This window comes from Dipodomys spectabilis, unplaced genomic scaffold (assembly GCF_019054845.1).
Source record: "Dipodomys spectabilis isolate Male_0828 unplaced genomic scaffold, ASM1905484v1 ptg000051l, whole genome shotgun sequence".
Classification (NCBI taxonomy): domain Eukaryota; kingdom Metazoa; phylum Chordata; class Mammalia; order Rodentia; family Heteromyidae; genus Dipodomys; species Dipodomys spectabilis.
This window is the reverse complement of record NW_024870728.1, coordinates 15,262,869-15,286,647: the sequence shown is the minus strand read 5'-3', so window position 1 is coordinate 15,286,647 and position 23,779 is coordinate 15,262,869. Positions and strand designations below refer to the sequence as shown.

The 23,779-nt window shown below is 35.2% G+C and overlaps 1 protein-coding gene across 2 annotated transcripts in view; it reads right to left on the bottom strand.

The window, feature by feature from the left end:
- Abca12 (ATP binding cassette subfamily A member 12) overlaps positions 1 to 23,779 on the bottom strand; it is a 177,656-nt gene that overhangs the window by 46,120 nt on the left and 107,757 nt on the right. For both annotated transcript variants that reach the window (XM_042679132.1, XM_042679133.1), the window contains exons 16-24: positions 20,658 to 20,822; positions 20,131 to 20,341; positions 18,719 to 18,858; positions 17,584 to 17,703; positions 14,417 to 14,507; positions 11,070 to 11,249; positions 10,208 to 10,523; positions 7,596 to 7,710; positions 730 to 1,059 (exon numbers count right to left, since the gene is read on the bottom strand). In XM_042679132.1, coding sequence (XP_042535066.1) covers positions 730 to 1,059; positions 7,596 to 7,710; positions 10,208 to 10,523; positions 11,070 to 11,249; positions 14,417 to 14,507; positions 17,584 to 17,703; positions 18,719 to 18,858; positions 20,131 to 20,341; positions 20,658 to 20,822 — 1,668 coding nt within the window. The remainder of the gene's footprint in view (positions 1 to 729; positions 1,060 to 7,595; positions 7,711 to 10,207; positions 10,524 to 11,069; positions 11,250 to 14,416; positions 14,508 to 17,583; positions 17,704 to 18,718; positions 18,859 to 20,130; positions 20,342 to 20,657; positions 20,823 to 23,779) is intronic.

The following is a 23,779-nucleotide window of genomic DNA, read 5'->3' as shown; positions in this document are numbered from 1 at the left end:
CTCACTGGTTGTTATTCGGCAATCTATAACATAGTAAATTACAAAATAACAGTATAAAACCTAAATTTAAATGAAAACATTAAGGGTAGAAGATGATTTCACTTCATAAACTTATTTTGGTTAATAAGAAATTTTATGAATGAAAATATACTAAAATATCAATGGATTGGAAATTGATAGTTGCCACAAATTCCAAACTTAGTTTTTGTTTAACTCTAAGTAGTCAGTGCTGGATAAAAGTTATTTATCACAACTTTTATCCATAAAGAGCAATGTTTGCTCTTATAATGATGTTTGCTTCTGTTCCTTAAATTTTAGAGGTGATAATCCTTAATTTAATGCTTGTGAATGAAAAGGTAAAAAAGAACTCAAAGTCACATGTATGTATTAACAGCATACATGCTGTTAACATTACTCCTATAAATTATTTTATTTCATAAATGCTATGAGCATCATTCATATATTAGAATAGTTCTCACGCCTGAAATTCTAGGATTTCATAGTAATTGGGCCAGAAAAAAATTTAGAATTTGCAATGTTCTCTAAAACATTGTATGCTTTATTTTAACTGCTCCTTCTTCAAAAAAATGGTTAACGTCCTCACTTGTTACGGCTTACTTTGCTACCACCAAGCTTTTACAAGTGAACTTTCAGTTTGAAATTCTTAGAACAAAAAGTGGAGGGAGGAGTCTATTCATTACCCATTGGCCATCCCCACAGAGGACTTACCATGAACACCTTTATCACGTAACTTAATTCATCCTCAATTGTAACCATAACAATAAATGGAAAGAAGGCAATGACATAGATGAGGCTTCCAATCAGAGCGGCAATGTTGGTGTTGTTGAAGAAGACACTGATAAGGTAACTCATGGCAATGACTGAAAAGCTATAGTCCGAAAAATACAGGAACAAAATGAACCCATTTGTCTTAGGAAGAATATTGCCAAACTTGAGTATGACAATGAGGATTGCGATGGTAACCAGTAAAAATCCAACACTCTCTATAAGCCAGGCAAAGAAATGGCTACAGGAGTTCACGCCCATCATCTTCATGTACTGCAGGAGGAAGACAGTATTAGATGCTTCTTAAACTGGTCAAATCTTAAGTAATAACCATTTTGTATCATGATAAAATTTCTAAGAATTTCCATATACATGGAAGTAGGTATTCTAATGTTTTATAGATGTATGTATGCATGTATGTATATATGTATCTATCTATCCATCTATCTATCTACCTACCTATTTATCTATCTCATTAGACTAAATAGACTATATGTAAATATATAGTATAAATACATATATATTAAGTATTTGTCCATGTGTGCTGTGTGAAAAAAATTACAATAGCAGACCATTTTTGTTTATATGCTCCTAGAGTGGTGCCTCAAACTAACAAATGATTTAGTAAAGTGCCCTTTTAAGAAAAACATTACAGCTCTAGGTCTGGGTATAGAGCCTCGTGGCAGAGCCCTTGTTCAGTTATGTATAATTCAGTCCCTAGCATCATATGCATACACAGGTACAGGAACACATACACACACAAATGGCAATTCTATTTTTTAACTCATATGTAACTGATGTCACCAGAATAAATTAATTTAAAATATATCATCAAATTTGTGGTGTCTCCTGCACAACTTTACAACATGAGCTTGACCTCTGTATAAGCATGGCTTTTTCAAACTGGTGAACAACTATGCATGGCTTATCTTCAAGTTCAATGTGGAGGTGAAGATAATAAAAGCCCACATTTAAAAAGCTTTTAAATAAGCATTAATGAACAACACAATGTTATCTACAAGTTGCTCAGAGAAATAGATTTGATCCCTTAGAACTTAAAACATGGCAACATGGCTGCTGTCAATGGGAACCTTTTGCCTTTAGCTCTGACTTTTCTAACCTTACCATTCACACACACTCTACAATCAGTTTTACCAGCCTTCTTTTACAAAAAGACACTCAGACACTCAGATTAGCTCTTTCAGGGGTATTCTTAGATAATTCAGCGATATCCACAGGGCCAATGTATCTCACCATCAAGGTAGCAAAATAAAGCTACAAGATCTGATTGTGTTTAACTCAAAATATTCTGAAGGACTCTACAGTCCTCTGTGTCTTGGTGGCTAGAGACTTGTTAATATGGTACTTTGGAGGAATCTGGATATCCTGGTTTCTAATTTCATGATACATAATCAATGTTCAGATTCATGAATCTAGTATTATATGTTTTAAAAAAGAACAAAAGAAATGCCTCACCAACAACTTTATGATCAGATCTATAAAACTATGTACATTAGCCAATATATTTATATACATATATATGCATATACATATATTATATGTATGATTTTCAAATTAACTTGCCTAGGAAAATAACAGTAGAGTATGCCTTGGATTCTTTGTTCTACAAGCCAAAGTAGCAGATTTTACTTGCTGGTTTTTCTTCTCTCTTTTTTTCCTTTCATTTCTTTTCTTTCTTTTTTCCTTTTTTTTTTTTGTAACATCACATTCTGATAACTCCATTGCTCTGTTATTAGCATTGGAGACAGCTACTTGACTGCCAATAGTCTAAGATGAGGGCCTCATGCTAATCACCAATAAGAAAAGCCCATAACTTTTCCTCCCAACTTTGCCCTCTCTTTCATCTTCTTTTCTGGCTCCTATGTTTTCCTCCTGGGTCCTGTTACATTGACAGTTAAAGTCTCAAACAATGCTGCCATAGGAATAAGAGTATGGTTCAAAGTGAAAAACCTACACAAGGCACAAATTCACTCTGGAATGTTTCCCCTCATTGTAGGTTTGGTATTTTTGAAAATGAAATTACATTTTAGAGTTGAAAAAAATATATCTTAGTTCAGCAATTTTTGCCTTGTCCTTCACCCAGTTTAAGAAATTACTGTGTCATATTTGATGTCTATACTTCAGATACTTATTAATTCCAATATGGTTATAATGTATTGGCTTTTTTATGCTATTTATATTTTGAGATTTTCAGACATGTTACAGGTACTTGAATATAATTAAATGGAGGAGATAAGGAACCCATGTAACTATTTCACTTAAATTTATGTGGCTTCTACAAAGACCATCACCAAAACTGCACTAGATATCAGTAGAGGGTGGTCTCACTGCATTTCACAAGGCAAAAATCAAACATCTAGAAGATACCAAGGCCATGAATTAAAGCTGATATCATACATGTCAATGTTTTCCTTCCTTAATGATAGCTTCAGTATAAAATATGTTTACATCTAGAATGTTCTCCACGGGGGCTGGGAAGGTGGCTCAGTGAGAGAGCGCTTGCCTTGCATGCCTGAGGCCCTGGGTTCGATTCCTCAGCACCACAAAAAGAAAAAAGCCAGAAGTGGCACTGTGGCTCCAGTGGTAGAGTGCTAGCCTTGAGCTGAAGAGCTGAGGGACAGCGCCCAGGCCCAGAGTTCAGGCCCCACGACTGGACCCCCCCCCAAAAAAAATCATCTAGAATGTTCTCCACCTACAGACTTGCTAAAAGATAATTTGCAAGGTTGGAGATTAAGGACAAAGGTACTTATCACTGTGATTTTGAACTTTTTGAGACTCAAGTTGGAATTCCTATTTCTAAGAGATGATAAAAATTGAAGACTGATAATTCTGGGGTTTTGTTTGTTTTTACTGAGACAGGCTGAGTTAGGTGCTTTCAAAAGTATCCACCATTGAACATGCCAGGATGAAATGGCAGTGTTAAATTTTAGGATTTTATGCCATTGGAACAGCTGCTATTTATAAAGAGAAAGAGCAATGAAAGCATGTAAGTCATCCATGAACTATCCAGATTCGCTGCCAACTTTGTGGTAACTCACAAGACCTAACTTGTTCATGGAAGATTGCCCATCGAGAATGGCTGGCTGTGCTTTCTCAGATGCCACCAGTTCCTCCTCAAAGTGACAGATGTCAGGTGCCAGCTTTGCAATCAAAGAGTCACTTTGTCCCAAACCTGCCAGCCAGAGCAATTCATCAATATCTGATAACTGGTTGCTCTAGGGAAGCCCCTCTAGACTGTGGTCAAAGTAGGCTATCTATCAGAAACTTTCTATCAGAATGTAATAAGAAAGTTTCTATGAGATTTGGTTGAATGAATGTGCATCCACTTTCATGAGACCCTATGTACAGAGGTGGACATTAATAAGGGACTGGAACTTATAAATTCATTTATGAATTACAAATAGTTATAATTGTATATTTATGGCTTCATATATTAATAAATTTGTTTGACAGCAATGTCATTCAATAAGTATGTTAAGGATAAAATCATTGGGAATAGTGAAATGCAATTTTCTCTGTCAATTTTAAAACTATTGTTATTTTGGTAAGATAAAAAGGATATTGTGGTCACTACTGGGAACTTTCCAAATCCCTACCAGTGGCATGAATAACATATGTCAAGAAAGCATTAAAAAAATCCCATTTAATATGAAGTCCCAGAGGTCTAAAAGTTCTTGTATAATTCTTGGTAACAACTCACAGATAATCTGACCTGAGAAAAAATAAGAATTCTGTCTCTGACTGAGCAGAACCACTGAAGGCTCCAATAAGAAGCTCACTTATGAAAAAAATAAGAAAAATGCTCTTCTCTGTGCATTATTAAATTAGCTTTAACATTTCAATTACTAAAAGCAAATAATATAGAATAAAACTCAAAGAAAAGTCTTTTTTTCCAACAGTGCTTTTAACTATAAGCTTATTTTAAAAAATAAACTTGTTGGTCATTAGTACTTGTGTCAATTTCAAAGGTAAAGGGATTCACCAGAGACATATCATAAAAAGGTGAAAGATTAGTAGCTTCATTGAAATAGCAACTAACTTGGGGTCCTTGACCAGATCTTAGAAGACTTACAAAAAGAAACAGCATTATAATTTTCTTTATCTTTTGGTTTAATTTGAATTTAAATAAACTAAGAAGCAGGTAGTTTTGCATTTTAATTGAACATGAAGTGGTGGCACTAATAAATGATGTGATGGCTCTGGAATTTAAGAGATTGTCTATTATCAACTTCAAAATTCTTTTTTTTTAAATTATTGTCAAGAAAATGTAAGATAGTGAGTACCAGTAAGTTCGTGTTGAGCTTACAATCTCAAAAGTCTTAATCAAAAGTATCCATGATATGAAAAAGGATTAGTCATAAGTCAAGATCATTAAGCTCAAGGCCTAGATCTATTGTTAACTAGGTCCATAGTCTTCAGCAGGCTACCACCTCTCTGCTCCATGCTCAGTCTTTTCATTGCTGAAAAGAAGCGGGGGTAAGATGTGCTCTGAATGCAGTGGAGAGATGCTGAGTAGAAGCATTGGGTTCATTCAACTCATGCCATATCTACTACTTCTCCCAGTTCACTTCACAAATATACCCCATTCCTTTGCGTTAAGGCACATGGATTTTAAGATGTGCCATTATTTTATGTGCTACCAAAAAAGAAAAACCTTGTCAAAAAATTATTACACCCCATTAAATTCATCTTAATTTTTGGAACTTAAAAAAATAAAAATTCAAATATAACATACAAGTAAAAAATAAGTATCTCCTTTATTTTGAGATATCTGGTGTCTGGAAATGTCATCTGAGTGAAATCTAGATAAAACAACTCAAAGAGCTTAAGAGATTGGACTTAAGTCTACTTAGAAATGGACGCATTGATTTCAAGTTCAGTGATTTTTCTACCAGATGACTTTGAGTTGGGTTAAAATTTAATAGTAGATGCTATCCCAAAGAAGGTATAAAGCTACCAAATAAAAACTAGCTACTTGCTTAGCAAATATTAAACCTGGGTTTAGTTCCCAGCACTGCAGTGTCTTTCATACAGAAATGAATGTAGTGTACTTTCAATGGAAAGAAACTTCATTATGACTTTGATATCTTTTGGTGGCATACATACACGCATACAAATACAATTATTTCTAACACAAAATATGCATGTGAATAACATACAGGTATGTGTAGAGACATAATTCATATGTCTAGGTTTGCTGTCACAAATAATACTTTTTACCTTAAAATATCTATTTTAGATATGTATTTTAAATAGTAAACACAAATCAGTTTCTGCAAATTTTCTGCTTCAAAGTTTTCCTTTAATCTGTGAAGATTCACTTCTGAGTACCAGAAACCCCAGAGAGTTATGAGGTAGGGGTTTGTGACAAAATAGGACCTGGGATATGGATCCAAGATTCAAAATTGCAACCAGTAAACTATTGCGTAGTATAATGAACATAGCAGATCTAAACTATTTGATGGGGTGTACACCAAATTGTAACTGAAATTAAAATTGTAACTGAAATAAAAAATATGAACTATTAAGACAGAAACCAGTTTCAAGTATAAACACACTAAGTGTAGCTTTACTAGTGACTCTGTAATACCTGTAATACTAGCTTCTCAGAAGGCTGAGATCTGAGAATCTTGGTTTGAAGTCAGGACAGGCAGACAAATCTGAGAGACTCTTATCTCTAATTAATCAGAAATACACAAAAGTGGACATGTGTCTCAAGTGAGAGAGCTCAGTGAGCAAAAAAGCTAGGTGAGAGCAAAAGTTCAAGCCCTAGTACTGACAGAGGGTGGGAGAGAGAGATGAGAGAGGAGAGAGAGAGAGGAAATAGGCTTACAATTCTACAAGCCTGAAACTGAACCAAAAATAGGAAGGTGTGATGTATGTCTTGTACAGAGTAATAACTAATTGCTTAGAAGCATTGGCAACATATGCCTGAAATGTACACACTGACTAAAATTACTTTAACCTCATTATTTCAGATTTCCAGCTATATCTTACAGTAATTATTGTGTCTTGGTTTTGAAATGTTTCAACTTCCTTCCTATTCTGCAAATGAGCATAAGAATGGACTCATTACATGATCAGCAGATAAATTAATTTCTATTCCGATACAATCTAACAACTACATAATGCTTTATCATAAATTCTTAAAGGACGTAACGTATTTGGATTTGGGGTTAATGATAAGGTGTATGCCCAAGATAAGATCATGTTCCACACTCTAGATCCAGCTTTCAATAGTTATAATATTATTAACCTCATTACTAACATAACATGAAATCTTCGATTCCATAACTTAGGAGTCACTGGGGAATAAAGGAGAAGGTAATTGAAGAAGACAAAATATATTAGAAAGAATGTTTTTCTTGAAAGCTCAAATCCGCCACAAGTCTATATCTTTGGTTATATCTATATCTACATTTGAACTTGCTCAGTTACCATGCCAACAATTTTTGGCTTAATTGTTATTATTGCTGTTATTTAAACTTTCTTTGTTAGATCCTGTGTTCTATAGGTAATTTTCGTAGGCAAAACTATTCGTGATTAAATTTGTACTCCCAGTTTATTCAACGTTATTCAGAGTTTGTTTTTCAGAAGTACTGGTTAAATGACTTTTGTGTCACTTTACGAGCAAACAAAATAAAGCTGCCTTTGTGGTTTGTAAAATGTTTGTCTTCCTATCTAATCTACAAGGTATAGGTTAAGCATTCTGAGGTTGGTGAAAATCATAGTAATTAACTGTTCTTTGAATAGGACTTATTCATAACAAGGGAAGATTCCCAACATACCTCATGAAGCCGAAGGTCTTTCTCATAAACAAGCTTTTTTACAAAGGCAGCTATAAATACCACCCAGGCAACCATGAGCACAATTGGAAGAGAATAAGAGACACTGGTTAGGAAGCTGTAAGACAAAAACAGAAACAAAAGAATCCAGTGACTAACATGAATATCACCCTGGTAGACCACAATATGCAATGAATACCCTCCCACTTTTACTGAAATTATACTTCCAGTTGGAAATCAAGAATGACAATTGATATTACCCCATTACCTATGAAGTGGGTAGCTGACTTAACAATGGGCCCATCGTTTTCTTACTGTCATGCTACAAGAGTAAAAACATAGTTCTGAACTATTGGATAATATTACTATATTAAGTGAAGTGCCAGGCACCAATGGCTCAAAGCTGTAATCCTAGCTACTCAATGGGCTGAGATCTGAGGATCACAGTTCAAAGCAAGCCTGGTAGGAAAGTACATGAGACCCTTATTTCTAATTAACCAGCAAAAAGCTTGAAGTGGAGCTGTGGCTTAAGTAGTAAAGTGCTAGCCTTGAGCAAAAGAGCTAAAGAACAGTGCCCAGACACAGAATTCGAGCCCCTGTACTGGCATAAACACACACACACACACACACACACACACACATACAATTCCATATTGTTTAGGGTGTATCTGAATATATCCTGTGTGGGGAAATATTTATTATATAGCAATAATTCCAACATTCAAAACTCTTCCATCTAAACTAAATTCCTCCATAAAAGGCAGATTTAAAATGAAATGATGGATTGTTTTCTCTAACTAAAAGCTTTATTCCAAAATTACAGTATCTGATCCTAGGAAACTCACGGTTATTATTAAAGTAAATTTCCCAGAAAGAAATACAATGAAGTCCAAAACATTTGATTTAAAATGTAGGCAAAGAATTTGTTGGTTTGTTTTTCTGAAAAGGAAATGTTTCACAAATGGTATAGAAGTGTCTTTTCTTGGGTAATGTGTGAAAACCTAGAGGACAATCTCCTCAGGCTCCAAAGGTCTTCTTGTGTCTCTAGATCAGGATGCTTGAAAGTTCAAGTGCAGTGGTTCTCTGTGTTGTCTGAACATTGGAAGCACTCGAAAAGCTTATTAAAACCCAGATTTCTGGACCCTATTCATCAACATCTGATTTTTCATATCCAGGATAGGGCTGGAAATTTGCTTGCTAAACAACTTCCCCAACAGCTGCTCTGCTAGTGGTCCAGGGAGTCATGATTCTGACAACTGCAGCCCTGGTATGGGCTAAGATAAAGTAGGAGTTGCTAATGGACCTCTACATTCACCTGTTTTGCATGTTGGGCTCCATAAAAGTAAAGTCCCAAAGGCCATTGCTGTTGAATCCATCAGGCTAAAGAATTACTTCCAAGGTTCCCAAGGAAAACACAAGTATTAAGAGAACATGATGTCACTAACATCTATGATCACTTTAGCATGCTGAAATGCATCACTACCATAAAGCTGAGATGTTCAGGGGAGAGAACACTGATACTTAGGGCCAAGATTGAGTACATATTCTTGGGAAGTTGGCATGGGATAGGCATTTGTAGAACATTTATTGAATGAATATTGTCTTGGACTAGGTCCATGCTTGATGCTGTTTCTGGCTTTAGAATTAAGCAAAGGCCCTCATTCATTAATGATAATGAGTCTTCTGTAATGTTTCTTCCAACTGGTGTATGTTTTAAGCTTGGTCTACTTTTAATCAGAACATGCTGGATTTGTAATCAGAAGAAGCAATGCAATGTACTCTATATATGGCAAATATTTAACCATATGGATTTCACTTTCATTTAGAGAGATAGACAGTTCATTATCCCATTTAACTTGTGAGTTTGTTGGGTAGAACAATACTGTATTTGAAGGAAGTTTGGATGTAACAAAGAGTTTATGTATGTATGTCAGCCTTATAATCACATTCCCATAAAGAAGCAGAGTACTGTACTTATTCTTTAAAGAGACATCCAGGCATACACTATTTTAGCTTCTAAGTATATGGAAAAGACTAGCTGAATATTTTGAAGAAATGAACAGAGGTGAGTTCTCACAAGAGTGGACTGTAATCAAGGGACTGTCTTGAGGGGATGAAGGAAAGGAAGAGCCAGAGAGGGACTGAAGAGAGAGAATGAATCACATTGTGTTTCAGCCCAAGACAACCCACTGAAAGCTATTAAAAATAGTGAAGGAGGAGGGATGGAGAAATGGCAAAGTAACAGAGCAGGGCTAGCTGAGCAATGGACAGTACGGTACTGTATGAAAAACCACAGTGAAACCACTTGTTCAGTTAATATACACTAATAAAATAGTGGATCATTAAAAGGCTCCAAGAGCCAGACACTAGGGACTCAGGCCTGTAATACTAACTATTCGAAGGCTGAGATCAGAGGACCATAGTGCAAAGACAGACCATGCAGGAGAGTCTGTGGGACTCTTATCTCCAATTAATCACCAAAAAGCCAGAAGTGGAGCTGTGGCTCAAGTGATAGAGCACTAGCCTTGAGAAAAACAAAGCTCAAGGACAGCTCCCAGGCCCTGAGTTCAAGCCCCAGTATTCGTACAAAGGGTTTACAAGAGTCCCAGACTTACTTGTCTTTCATGAAGCAAGGATAAGGAATTGCTTGAACCTGAACAGCTATTTCTTGCGAGTTCCTTCCTGTTTGCAGTTCAATGATGGCTCGTTCAATACTATCTTGTAAATAAATGAAGGCCCTGCCATAGATCTGGTTGTGTGATGGAGAATTGTGTGGCCCTGGAGCCCAAATCTTGGTTCTGATGCTTCTTGTCGTCTGGGCGGTCTTCAGACTCATGCGGATGGTGTATTTTACGACAGGAGGAAGAAAGACATTTTCAGAGTCATGGCCTCTGTGCCAACTTCTGTTAGAAGGAAGCTTAAAAATAACACCTAAAAATAAAACATCAACAACAGCAGATAGCTTATTTTATGGGTGACATTATTCATTGTTCAGAGGGCACCCATAAATGAAGCCAAATAGTCAATTGAGTTAGGAACTCAATAGCAGGTTCCGATTTCTGATTTATAGAAAAGATGGTTAAAAGGAGGTATCAACCTCACAGGTTCCAGTTTGGAATTTAAAATATAATCTCAAACTAAGTGGCTAGATAAACTATGTCATGCTAATCCACTTATTAAGATTACAAAAACATCCTACTTTTAAATGAATAATCTTGACTATGAGGATGGACTCAACTTCACCCTTTAACCATGTAATCCTTTTCATTCTTAATTTTAACTGATCAGTGAAATTAGACTTCTGTTGAAGGCTCCAGATACTTAAACAATATGTCTGGCTGACTATATGAAAAGTTCTCACCTATAAGAATTCTGAAAGGGGATTGACTATTTTTTTGAGTTCTAGATGAAGTAAGAAAAGCATTTGGTCTATTTTAACACAAAGCAAAGCTCAAACCTTGGGAGAATAGCACTCACTTCCAAAGAGTTCATTGTTTTTGTAGAGACTTGCTGCTTCGGTCTCCATTTCCTCTACTGTGTTGGCTCCCTGAATCCGGTCATAGAGTATACAAGAGGAAATATTTACAGTCAGGGAAGATAATGTATTAAGCTGATCAATGATGTCAATGTTGTTCTCTAATGTCAGCCTGAGGATGTCTAAGGAAGAAAGGTAAAAGAGAAAGACATACTATAATCTTTATTCTAGCAATACTTAGAAAAAAATAGTCATTTTGGGGAAAATGTTAAACATTCATTTAGATTATAAACAATAAGATGCCATGAAATTTACTCTAAAAATACCCAGTCTCCTATATGTTGGAAAATATTGCAAATATTCATTGAGAAGAATAGGAGTTCATTAAAAATACAGAAAAACCCAAGTTGGAATAAAGAAACAGGGCAATTTAAAAGTCCATTGCCGGATGCCTGTGGCAGATGCTTTCAATACTACTTAGGAGGCTGAGACCTAAGAATTGCTATTTGAAGCCACCCTTGGCAGGTAAATCTGAGACTGTTAATCTCTAATTAACCACCAAAAAAGCTGGAGGTGGAGCTATGGTTCAAGGTGTAGATTGTCAGCCTTCAGTAAAATAGCTCAAGGATGGTACCCAGATCCTGAGTTCAAACCCTAGTACTAGTGGCACACACACAAAGAGTATATTGTTCTACAATCTAATTTACAAAGGACACCACAAATTAAACATAAAAATACCTTCACATTTTTAGGAAGAAAACCATGAGCTAGAAATGATAGCTTAAGTTACTTAAACAGAATCCAAGCATGGTGGTACATGCCTATTATAATCTCAGGATTTGGGAGATTGTCCCAAGAAAGTCATGATCCCAAAGGCCTGCTTGGGCTACATTCCTAGAGAGACCTGATCTAAATAAATAAATAGACAACTAAATAAGTAAATAAATGCTGGGAGCTCACATCTGTCTCCTTCTTTAACCAGTGAAATCCTGCACTGGAGGTGTAACTCAAGTGATAACCAGTTATGCAAAAGAAAGCCAGGCAAGAGTTTGAGGCCTCCAGTTCAAGTCCTAGTACTGGTAAACAAAAATAGGAACTAAAGGGCTGGGAAGGTGGCTCAGTGGTAGAGTGCTTGCCTTGCATGCATGAGGCCCTGGGTTCCATTCCTCAGCACCACATAAGCAAACAGAAAAAAGCCGGAAGTGGCGCTGTGGCTCAAGTGGTAGAAAGCTAGCCTTGAGCTGAAGAGCTGAGGGACAGTGCCCAGGCCCAGAGTTCAGGCCCCATTACTGGACCCCCAAAAAACTCCCAAAACAGGAACTAAACTAAAATGAAACAAAAATGCCTGGTTTGTACAAAGATTGTGCAAGTACAAAGTGATATGAACAGGAAAAAAAACTATGTGCAGTAGAAAGTATTAAAGAAATAAACAATATCATCTCCTCTGCTCATTAAGGTAGTCTCAGGAAACATTTAAGATACATGATAATCTTTGCTACTTTCTAATATTGTTGATTAAAAAGTAAAAGAGGAGATAGCTCAGTGGTAGATTGTTTGCCTAGCATGCACAAGACTCTAAATCTCATGGGCTACGCTCTAAATAAATACATACATAAAGAAAATAAATAAATAAGGACATAAATAAATGTTCATATCAATTATCTTTTGGTGTCTAATATTCATGTAGACAAATGATCAAATTTAATTTCAGGTAGTTACTTTGGAAATAAGAGGATTTGATTGTTCTTCAATTTCATGATTCCTGGTGAAGAATCAACTCAGACAAAGGGTAAATACAAATTGCACATTACCTAATCATTTGGATAATTAAATGTTTACTAATTCAATCATCATGAATACTGAGAAAGCTGTAAGCATCACAAATCGTTCCTCTCAAATCTAAATATGACTCTTACATTGTTCAAAATGAGACTAAGTTTCTCACAGAGGGAAACTTTTAAAATGCTTTTCTCATTTGAATTAAAAGCGAAAAGTTTTCCTTGATGTGAACATTGGTGGGGGAGGAGCAAATTTGGTAGAACAGTAGCTGCTAGAGGCCAATGGAAATCAATACATTACAAAGGGTTCTTTAGAAAGTCTGATAGGCAGAATCAAAGAAATGTCTGCGCAGCCAATTCTCCAAAAATTGAAGTATGTAATGAAGTATCTTTGATGTTAGTTATATATGTAGTTATACATAGCAGTCTTACCAATATATTTCAATCATATATATTTTCATATATATTATATACATGAATGTATACATATATGTCTGTGTATATATATATAAATGTATGCGTATATATCTATCTATATGCATATTCCATTTTTGAGAGCAAATCTAGGGCCTCAAGCATACTAGGCTCATTGCTATGTTTATTTTGCCTTTATTTTACATTTAAACCTTATCTCCTATTTTAAAAGTAAAGAGTGATGACATTTATATACGAACTTTTTAGTGTAATCCTGATATTGTTATCAAATAATGCTTTATCCAAATAATATTTTGAGAGAATAAATCCTCTAATATCTTTCCTTAATTGACGTTCATAAAATACATACAATTATATACTCTAGAGATATATACAAATATGAGCATAATTCCTCTCCACTGGTATACTACCTAAGTCATTTGTGTCCCAGCAGTGCGGGAGGGCGGGGGAAGGTGGGGCATTGTCTGGGCTACTGCCAAATTCTGATGCTCTCAGTCTCTTCCTTACACTCATGGTTGCATAGCAACAGTGAATCAGACACAGCCTGAATTAGATGTCTTGCATCCTCTGGGTTGAAGATGGGGATGTGGCAGAGGGAATGCATAAGTTCACACTATTTCCTTTGATCCTTTGCAGCCTGTTCCTTTTAAATGACCATGAGAGGAAAACCCAACCTTGAATACTGATTTTATTTTCTCTGGAGCCTCCACATTCTTTTGTTAACTCTAAACCCTTCAAATTATATCTTGGATTAGTTAAGTGATATTGAGCTAAATGGGGATAAAATGTAAAATGTAGTCTGAAATAAATAATTTCTTCTTCCTGTGTCCTTAAGGATGTGCTTTGCATCAAATTACCAAGAAATGAAAAAAGACAAAACAAGATAAAGGTGCTTATTACTTCCATATACCTACCTATGATTGAAATGAGAGCTGAATTTGCATGTAGCAGTACAATTATTGAAACTAAAAGCAGATGAGTGTTCAAATAATCATTACTATCTGAAATAGGTAACAGGAGAAGGCCTCACATTTCTTCCACTAGCTAACTAAAAGCTAAATACAGAAGAAAAGGAGACAATGTTTTTCACACTTCTGAGACGACAATGAATAAGAGGATTGTACAGCTGAACTTACCAAGGTCATCTATCTGCTTCAGGAGTTCAACAGCATCAAGTCCCACAGAGAATTTCACAAATACTTGCACAAAAGGGTTCCTTAGAGTATTCTAAAAAAATACAATACAAATCAGTTTCAAAAAAAAGAAGAAAACATGTTTAATCATTGTCTAAAAAAAAGAAAAGCCACAGTAAAACCAAGTAACCACCACTGGGGATTATCAACACATCACCTTGCAAAGACTCTGCAGAAAGAGAAAGAGGAAGGTGGCTGATAATGCTAGGTTGAAAGGCTAGATTTTTGTTTTCCCATGATCACACATTGGGCAGATCACTAAAAGCAGACAGATCTGACCATCATTATCAACATTAGGAAATCATATTCAACCTAAGAGTCGTTTTCTTCATAGTGGTTACATTTTTAAATTTCTTAACATATTCTATAACTAACATGGTTCATGGTTGAATTTTGTATTCTTGAAGCAAATCAAAACAACTTTTAACAAGCACAATGTCCACATGGAATCTGTCATCATAATTGGTCTGTATTTCAATAACTACTTCTCAGCTCTGAGTTTTTTTTAGCACATACCACTAGCTCTTCCAAGTCCTTACCTTTCTATAAGAGCAAGGTAAGTAATGACTCAGCATTGAAACACTGTGCCTTATTTTAATATTGTTTGAACTCTAAAAAGTGCAACTCTATGAAGATGGAGGAATGAATTAGTGACAAGACTTTAAGTCACTTCCTAAATCTATAGAAACACCGAAAGTTAAAAAATAATAATTGCAGCCATGCATGCTTTGGTTGCTCATACCTGTAATCCTAAGTATTCAGAAAGCTGAAATCTGAGGTTCACAGTTCAAAGACAGCCCTGGTAGGAAAGTCTGTGAGACTTTTATCTCCAATTGGCCACCAGAAAACCAGAAGTAGAGCTGTGGCTCAAAGTAGAAGAGCCTAGTCTTGAGCAAAAAAGCTCAGGGACAGCACGTGGGTCCTGAGTTCAAGCACCATGACCAACAAAAATAAATAAATATGCAACCAATTGAATAAATAAGTAACAGTTGCTTCAAATTCTACAAGTTTTATATTTCTACTCCTGCCATAGGTATTGCTGCCTCTTTTTACTCCACTGACTACTGTCAGATAAGAGTTTGACTTGAGTTTCTCATGTGTTTTATAACTGCATCTTGAAAAAGTAAGTTACTGCTTATATGTTGCTGGGAATTGAACCTGGAGCCTTGTGCATGCTAAGCATGTATTCTGCTTCTGAGCCATATTTTGTGTTAAATGTTTAAAGTTTAAACTGTATATGTTTATTTCTTCAATAATTGAGAAAAGCAAGTATGGGAAGGTGGTTCAGTGGTAGAGTGCTTGCCTTGCATGCATAAGGCCCTGGGTTCGATTTCTCAGCACCACATAAGCAGAAAAAGCCAGAAGTGGCACTGTAGCTCAAGTGGTAGAGTGCTAGCCTTGAGCTGAAGAGCTCAGGGACAGTGCCCAGGCTCAGTGTTTAGGCCCCATGGCCGACAAAACAAAAATTGAGAAAAGCAATTTATTTTGTTCTAGGTCAGAATAAAGATACTTCCCTTAGATGAAAATCCCTCTGTGAACACAGTCTCAGAGATGCTCATTACTGTACTTTGGGACTATTATGCACAGAATAAATCTTTTTGTTAATTCTCCATTTTAGCTACCAAAACTTTCCTTAATAAATCACCATGTGTATCTGTTTCTTTTCTTCACAGAAAAAAAAAAACGGTGTTAGGAGAAAACAGCAATCTTCCATTTAGTATAATTCATACATTAATAAAGTTTTATTCAAGAAATATTTGTTATTGGAGAGTCGCTGGAAAAAGTCATTTAAAATGGGCATACTTAAACTTCAAGTCAAAAATCAAATAGCAAAGTATTGGGAAAAGTCTGATGAAAAGTTTACTTCACCTATATATTTTTTGTTGTTGTGAGTCCTGGGCTTGAACTCAGGGCCTGGGCACTGTCCCTGAGTTTCTTTTGCTAAAGGATAGCACTTGAGCCACAGCACCACTTCTGGCTTTTTCTATTTATGTAGTATTGAGGCTTCATGCATGCTAGGCAAGCACTCTACCACTAAGCCATATTCCCAGCCCTACTCATCTTATATGTACTGAATGTATTAAGTATCTATTTTCATGTTTATCTTGTTATTTTTTAAAATTCAAGTTACATTTATAACTATATGTACTTGTTGACCAAAACAAAGACTGAGGAAAGCAATTTTTGAGTATAATTATACTAACAAAAGTATATGATACAAATCATTCATGCCAGGTTTAGCTTCCTAAGCATTATTATTAAAAAATAATAGCATTTTTTTCTTTTGTAAAATCTATTCTAGAGCATCATCATTTTTCCAAGGTCTTCTCTTTGCCACGAAAACCACTGTTTTCAACTTTTCTACTGTCATCATTCCTGACTATTTTCTTTCCTCTAGTTGATAAGTAGGCAAGCTCAGCCATTTGGTATTTAGTTGCTAATAGCTCTGTCTGTGATTTTCAATATCTTTAGAAAAGCCTTCATCTTTTAAGAATTGCAAATTATACTGACCTAGCAATGTACATTTTTCTAGAGCTGCAATGTTAAGCTTTTAATTTACACCTGAGTAAACCTGAAGCTTTGTTTATGTTTTGCAGGTGACAGTTTATTAGGACATTTTTTTCCTCTGGGTATAAAAACATTTGCTTCCCTACATGACCTTGAATTTAAGGCTCCAATGTCATTGTTTCACTGAGAACACTGTGTGTATTATCTACAGAAACACATTTGGAAGTTAGTAACAACTATGTAACATGTACTTAATTTTCTCCAGACTGTTACCACTGTAGGAATTCCAGTTAAGAAAGCAATACAATCAAAAGAAGAGAAATAGATAAAGTAAGACTATTGATCTATGTCACTAGTTGTAGGCTAGTCTGTTAGATGACTATCTCTGAGTTACAGACAAAGGAGATTCCATAAAAGAGGGATGGGTAATTTAGAATGTGAATGATAGATCTGTTATCTAGTCTTAGATGGACCCCATCTCCAGAGAAGAAGTAATTATAATCTATTAAATATGGATGTTGTGTTGTTGCCTTCACATAATAAAGATGAATAAAATCTCAAGGAATTATTTCCAACTAAAGCAAGTAACAACCATCTCATACCTGGAGCATTGGAATTGCCTGGTTTAACAGGTGGAAGGAATTAAAGAGGATTGGTGACTTATCTATCCACTCTTGAGATTTTTCTCTTAGTTCTGCCAGCTGCCTTAGAGTTACATTAGACTTAAAAAAAACAGGGAAACAAAAGAAAATTAGCATTTTTCCTATATTTCAAAATCACATCTAAAATTATGTTACATAACTTCAAAAACAGTTCTGAAAGGTAGTTAGTAATTATAAAAATATATTCAGGAATTTCCTACACAGCCAAAAGTTTTATAAAGGTCAAATCATTTACAAAGCTCTGGAAGTATTGGGCTTCCCTGATGTCCAGAGTAAATTTATAGACAAAATGAAAGTAAATCTTAAGTATATTTCACAAAGCTTTCATTTTTTTACTAAAGATACACTTCACTACTAAAGAATATTCCAGTTCAAGGATACTCTTGTGTGTCGCTGCTGGAAGCAGACCTATCTTGGCCTTTTAAGGAAAGTAGTCTGACAACAGTCATTAAAGTAAAATACAATATCTATCAATACCTGAATCATGAACATTCATTTCATTGAAACAAAAACACATACCACTATGTAAAACTATAAGTATATGGATATGATCTATAATAACTAGTATGGTATAGCAGTATTGGTAGCCTTCTTATTTACATTAATAGATGTATTAGGAACAAAATGAAAGCCAAACAACTGAGAAATGAATGAAATACTAAGCTATACATGCAAATATGGAAACGAAACCTATATTTTAATGATTCAAACTAGTTATGATGACTCAATCCTTTTACTTGTATAATTAGCTAGCTACCAGTTAAAAATGTTCTGCTTTTTTTGTGATGAATTTAAAAGTTTGAGGCCTTGTTGATTCAACTAAAATCCATTCTCAGATGTCAACATGACTCATTTCTATTAAAAAGCAATCATCCAATCCAACCTACGCTGTTTATACAATTCCGAGATCAAAGTTGAAAATTAATAGTTAACAGTTTCAGAAATACAAAGGTAACAATAAGAGTGGCTGAGATACAAAGAATTCAGAGGCAGCTAAAATTAAATTAGAAGCTATTTACTATAAAAAAGACATGTTAATACTCAAAATAGAAACACTGAGTTAAAAGAATCAAACCTTTTCCATGATAGCTTTTGTAACTGGGTTATATGGTGCATATAAAATCTTTCCCAGCAACATTGGTTTCAAGAAAGCCCAAATGACAGGTCCAGCAGGCATGTTGATAATGTCTTTGTAAAGGGAAAAGCAAAATGGTGCTGGAAGTAAAAATTCAAACAGAAAAAAAATCATTCACTAAATAAGCCCATCTGTAGGCATAATTATCACACATTACTTAAAAAGAAAGCAAAAAAATCATTCAATATGATTATAAAATCTACTCGCAAATCTACAGTTGAACTACATTTGAAATCTACTCTCTTATGGTAAACTGACACAAATTATTATTATTATACCTCAAAATATATGCATTAACACTGCCTATATTAACGGATGCTAGGTATCTAATATTGAGGAAAATATAGAAGCAAAACATAGTAGCAAATCTTTTTTTGGGTGAGAAAGTTTAACTCAATAAGAAGGCCTAGAACAAATGGTGGCATTTTGCCATGAGGAATCATAAAGATTGAAAACTGCATTTCAGAATCACTTCCAACAGATCCATTTCACCAACCTTTAATTTTGTAAAAATACACAAAAACTTACTACTGGGATACTATCAGATACATAAACTATTCAATAAATGTTTGTTGAATCAATAAAAAGATGAATGAATGAGTCAGTCCAATTGCTGTACTAAACATTCATATATTTTTGGAAGAGCTCCACGGATCACATTTTGCATCTCAAAGTTTATAGATCAAGTAAACATCTTTGATGTGCCACTAAATGTTTATAGCTTCATGGCATTCGGGCAGCTCTACCATATGGAATCTCAATTTCTAATGCTACAAATATTGACTCAGAGAAATTTAAAGCAAGGTTTTGTATTATCTACTGGTAATGAAAAATCTGTATGACTAACGAATGCTAGGTTCAGACAAATGAAGCATAAAGATATTTTTGTCAATGGTGGACCACCTATATGACAGTGTTCCTGTAAGATTAAATTGTTTAGGCGTGCTGTATCCACCTTAAGTTTGGTATGTTTACCCTACGATGCTCACACAAACAGGAAATCTCCTAACAATACCTCTCGAAATACATTCCCACTATTAAGTGATTTGTGATTGTCCACTGTCAACAATGATCTAATAAAGCTGAGTGATGTCAACCAGTTACATAGCCTTTGTGTTCCTCTTTTCCCTTAAACCGACTAGGGCAATAGATATCTCCCAGGGCCACTGTGAGATATGCATGCATTAATAACAGAGCATGCTTCCCCTATGTTAAGTACCATATAAGTGTTTTCTATTTTTATTCTTGGGGGAAATTAATACATCACTTATCATGAAAGATGGAGACAGATTTGATAATGTTCTTAATTGTCATTATGAATAATTATCATGCTTATTTTGCAGTACACTTACTGGCATATAAGGGAATCCCATACTTTGAAGCAATTTGCTCTTTAGTGAGCTTGTAAGTCAAAAAATCCTTGGTATGGTTGCCTTTTGGTTTCTGAGAAGAAGGCAGCATGGAAGTTAAATAGTCGGTAGTAATCCCCTGAGAGCACAATGCTTGTGAGATGGTACTGAAGGATCCTTGGGGGTTGCTCATACGGTGGCTTTTGTACATTTCCTGAGATACAAAAACCCAAGATGTGTTACTATTCTATAATCTACAGACAATAAATAGAAGGCAAAGTAATGCCTATGATCATCTTAGTTCCAGCAATTCCTTTAACACACGAATCCTCAGTATAGATAAATAGACGATGACACACTTTACCAATTTAAGTGGCAAAAACCATTCCCAGATTAGGAGTGTTTTCTTCGGCCAGTTTTTCCCCCAATGTGCTAGATTGGAAGCTGAGTTTATTGTACATGATCTTAAATCAAAGTTAGTATGACAGAAAGAAATTTTTGATGGGAATCTCATGGGATGACTTTTCTACCTGGGTTAGTGGAACACTTCTGGGCAGGTGCATTTGTCTCAGGGATCTCATCTTGTCCAACAGCGGATGTGTGCCAGAAGCCAGCTGATTGAGGATTTCTTTCAGCCTTATGAAGAGCTCTATCATCTTTTCGACGGGCTTTTGATCTTTCCTAGGGAAGAATACCTAATGGAAATGGACTAAAAATAAATGATTTGTATGGAGAAACTGGAACCCTTATGCACTGCAGAGAAGAGTGTAAAAAGGCACAGCCTTTGAACAGTGTTTTGAATATTAATTACATCATTAGACATAAATTTGCCAGATGATTTGGCAATTCCATTCCCAGGTAACTACCAAAGAATAGTAAAGTCATAGGCTCATACAAAAATTTGTATGTAAACAAGTATAACAAAAGCCAAAAAGTAGAAACAACCCAGGTGAATAGACAAACAACATGTATATCTTTAAATGAATATGATTTGCAATATAAAAATGTGACATATGTTATAACATGTAGGAATTTCACTAATATACTAAGTGTAATAAGCCAAACACAAAGACCACATATAATCAATCAAATTTATATCAAATGTCTGAAAAGCTAAATATATAGAGATAAAAGTAGAGGTAGCCTGGATTAGATGTTATTACAAGAAGTGATTTCAAACAACATTTAATAATTAGAGAGGCTTCTTTTTGGGTGATAGAAATGTTCCACAATTGTATTGTGGTAATAGTTGCACAAATGTATACATTTATTTTAAAAATCATTGAATTGAAAGAGGAAAAAAAATCCTTAAAAATGGGCAAAGGACTTGAATGGGTACTTCTCAAAAGAAGATGTGCAAATGACCAAGCATGAAAAATGTTTAACATCACCTATCATCAGGGAAATGGCAATAAATATATATGATATCATAATATTATATGATAAATAAATCTAACCCTACCCCAGTTATAATGCTATTATCAAAAAAACATAAGAAGTGGAACAAAAATGGCAAGACAGACTCTCATAAATTGCTGGTAGAAACATAAATTAGTAGACCCATTACAGTAAGCAGTATGGAGGTTTCTCAAAAACCTAAAAATAGAATTAACCTATGATTCAGGAATCACCGTACTAATGATAAATACAAAGAAAATGAAACCAATGTCAAAGAGCCACCTGCACATGCACTCATTGCAGCAATAATCCTAAGATCAAAGGCACACAAGCAACCTAAGTGCCTGATGAATGGAGAAAGAAGATGTGGCATAGACATAATGTAGTATTTCTCACTCATAAAAAGAATTCTGTCATTTGCAGAAGTGTAGGTGAAAATTGAAGGACATTATGTTAAGTGAAATAAAATCAGGCATGGGAAGATACTTGACATACAGTCTCACTAACAGGTGGAAATTAAAACGTGGGCCTCCTGGAAGTAGAAAACAGATAGTAGTTACCAGGCCTGGGAAGGGCACAAGGGAAGAATAGATGGAGAAAGGGATGCAGTTGGCTTGATAGGATAGTTAGAGCTGATGACAGTAAATTGAGTATTTCAAAATACCTTGCAGAGAAGACTTGAAATTATTCCAATAGAGAGAAATGGTAAATATCTCTAGTGATGGATGTTGTAACTAGTTTGACCTGATTATTGTGCAGTATATATGTGTAATAACATGTCAGAAGTGTGTGCAACTCGGTGTATGTTAACTTAAAATATTTGTGAAATCATTGAGTGGTACACTTAAAGCAAGTAAATTTTGTTGTATGTAAATTATATCCCAATGAGTTGACAAAAACAAATGATTTTAGAAGTGAGAAAGTCCCATATCATGATTGACATACTATCCATAAAAAGCTCTGTTGGGAATCTAGTAATTTGTCAGGCTTACTGACGTTAATCTCATCATGTTTATCTGCTTTAAAAACAAGAGGGAGATACTTTAAATATTCATTCATGTATTCAGTAAACATTAATTGAGTGCCTACTATGTTCCTGGCACTGGGTGAGGGACTGGGTATATGGCAGAACACAAGTTGACACCATCCTTGAACTCAAGGAGTTCTGAGTTAAGAGGAGGAACAGATATATCAAGCAATATAATAAGCAAAAGGCTGAGGGACCTGCAGACACATTTAGGATTCCGCTGAAGTGAGCCTTACATACATAATAGACAGCCTTAAAATGGAAGAACATTCTGTTGGTTACATTAAGAACGAACCTGGATAGCTTTATGCTAAGTGCAATAAGGGAGTCATGGGAACGCAAATACAACACAAACCACCATCGCAGTGGACTCTCACAGAGCTGAACTCACGCAGAGAGGAGAAATGGAGGGGACTGAAGGCTTGCAGGGCACAGGGCACAGGGGATGTGTTGGTAAAATGGTGCAGAGTTGCAGTGAGAGAAGAGAAGTGAGATTTGTAAATCTACTACATAGTAATAGTTGTTCAGCGTAACATATTGCTTGTGGCAATGTACTGAATATCTCAAAACTGCAAACACATGGATTTTAAACATTCTGGCCAGAGAATGGTAGTAAGTATGTGAGATGGTGGATGTGTTAATTAGCTTGAATTAATCTTTGTATATTATACACTTACATCAAAATATCACACTGTAACTCAATAGGAAATGTATGTAACCCCTTTGTACAATATCTTTACAATAAAAATATATGTATTAAAAATATCACATTGTAGCCCATCAACACATGTAAGCATTACTTGTCAAAAATTAGTCTTGAGGATATAGCCTGGCGATGCTTGGCTTATGACTGCACCCTCCGCCCCATAAACAGAGGAAAATTAAAATAAATAAAACCTTGTAAGATTAGACAGAAACCAACAAAAATAAAAGAGAGAAGTACAGAAAACTTATAGGAGAGATGTTTTCATGGTAGAATTCTAAAGAGTGAGATAGAATGCTATGGGAAGAATAAGAGAAGTTTACAGTTTAATGTGATAGTGCACAAGTATAATCCCAGCACTCAGAAGACTGAATGGGTAAATCATATGTTTTAAGCTAGCATTGGCTATAAAATGAGACCATCTTTTGTACATATATTCACATACATACATACATACATACATACATACACACACATCCATTCAAGCTGTGCACTGGTGGCTCAAACCTATAATCTTAATAATT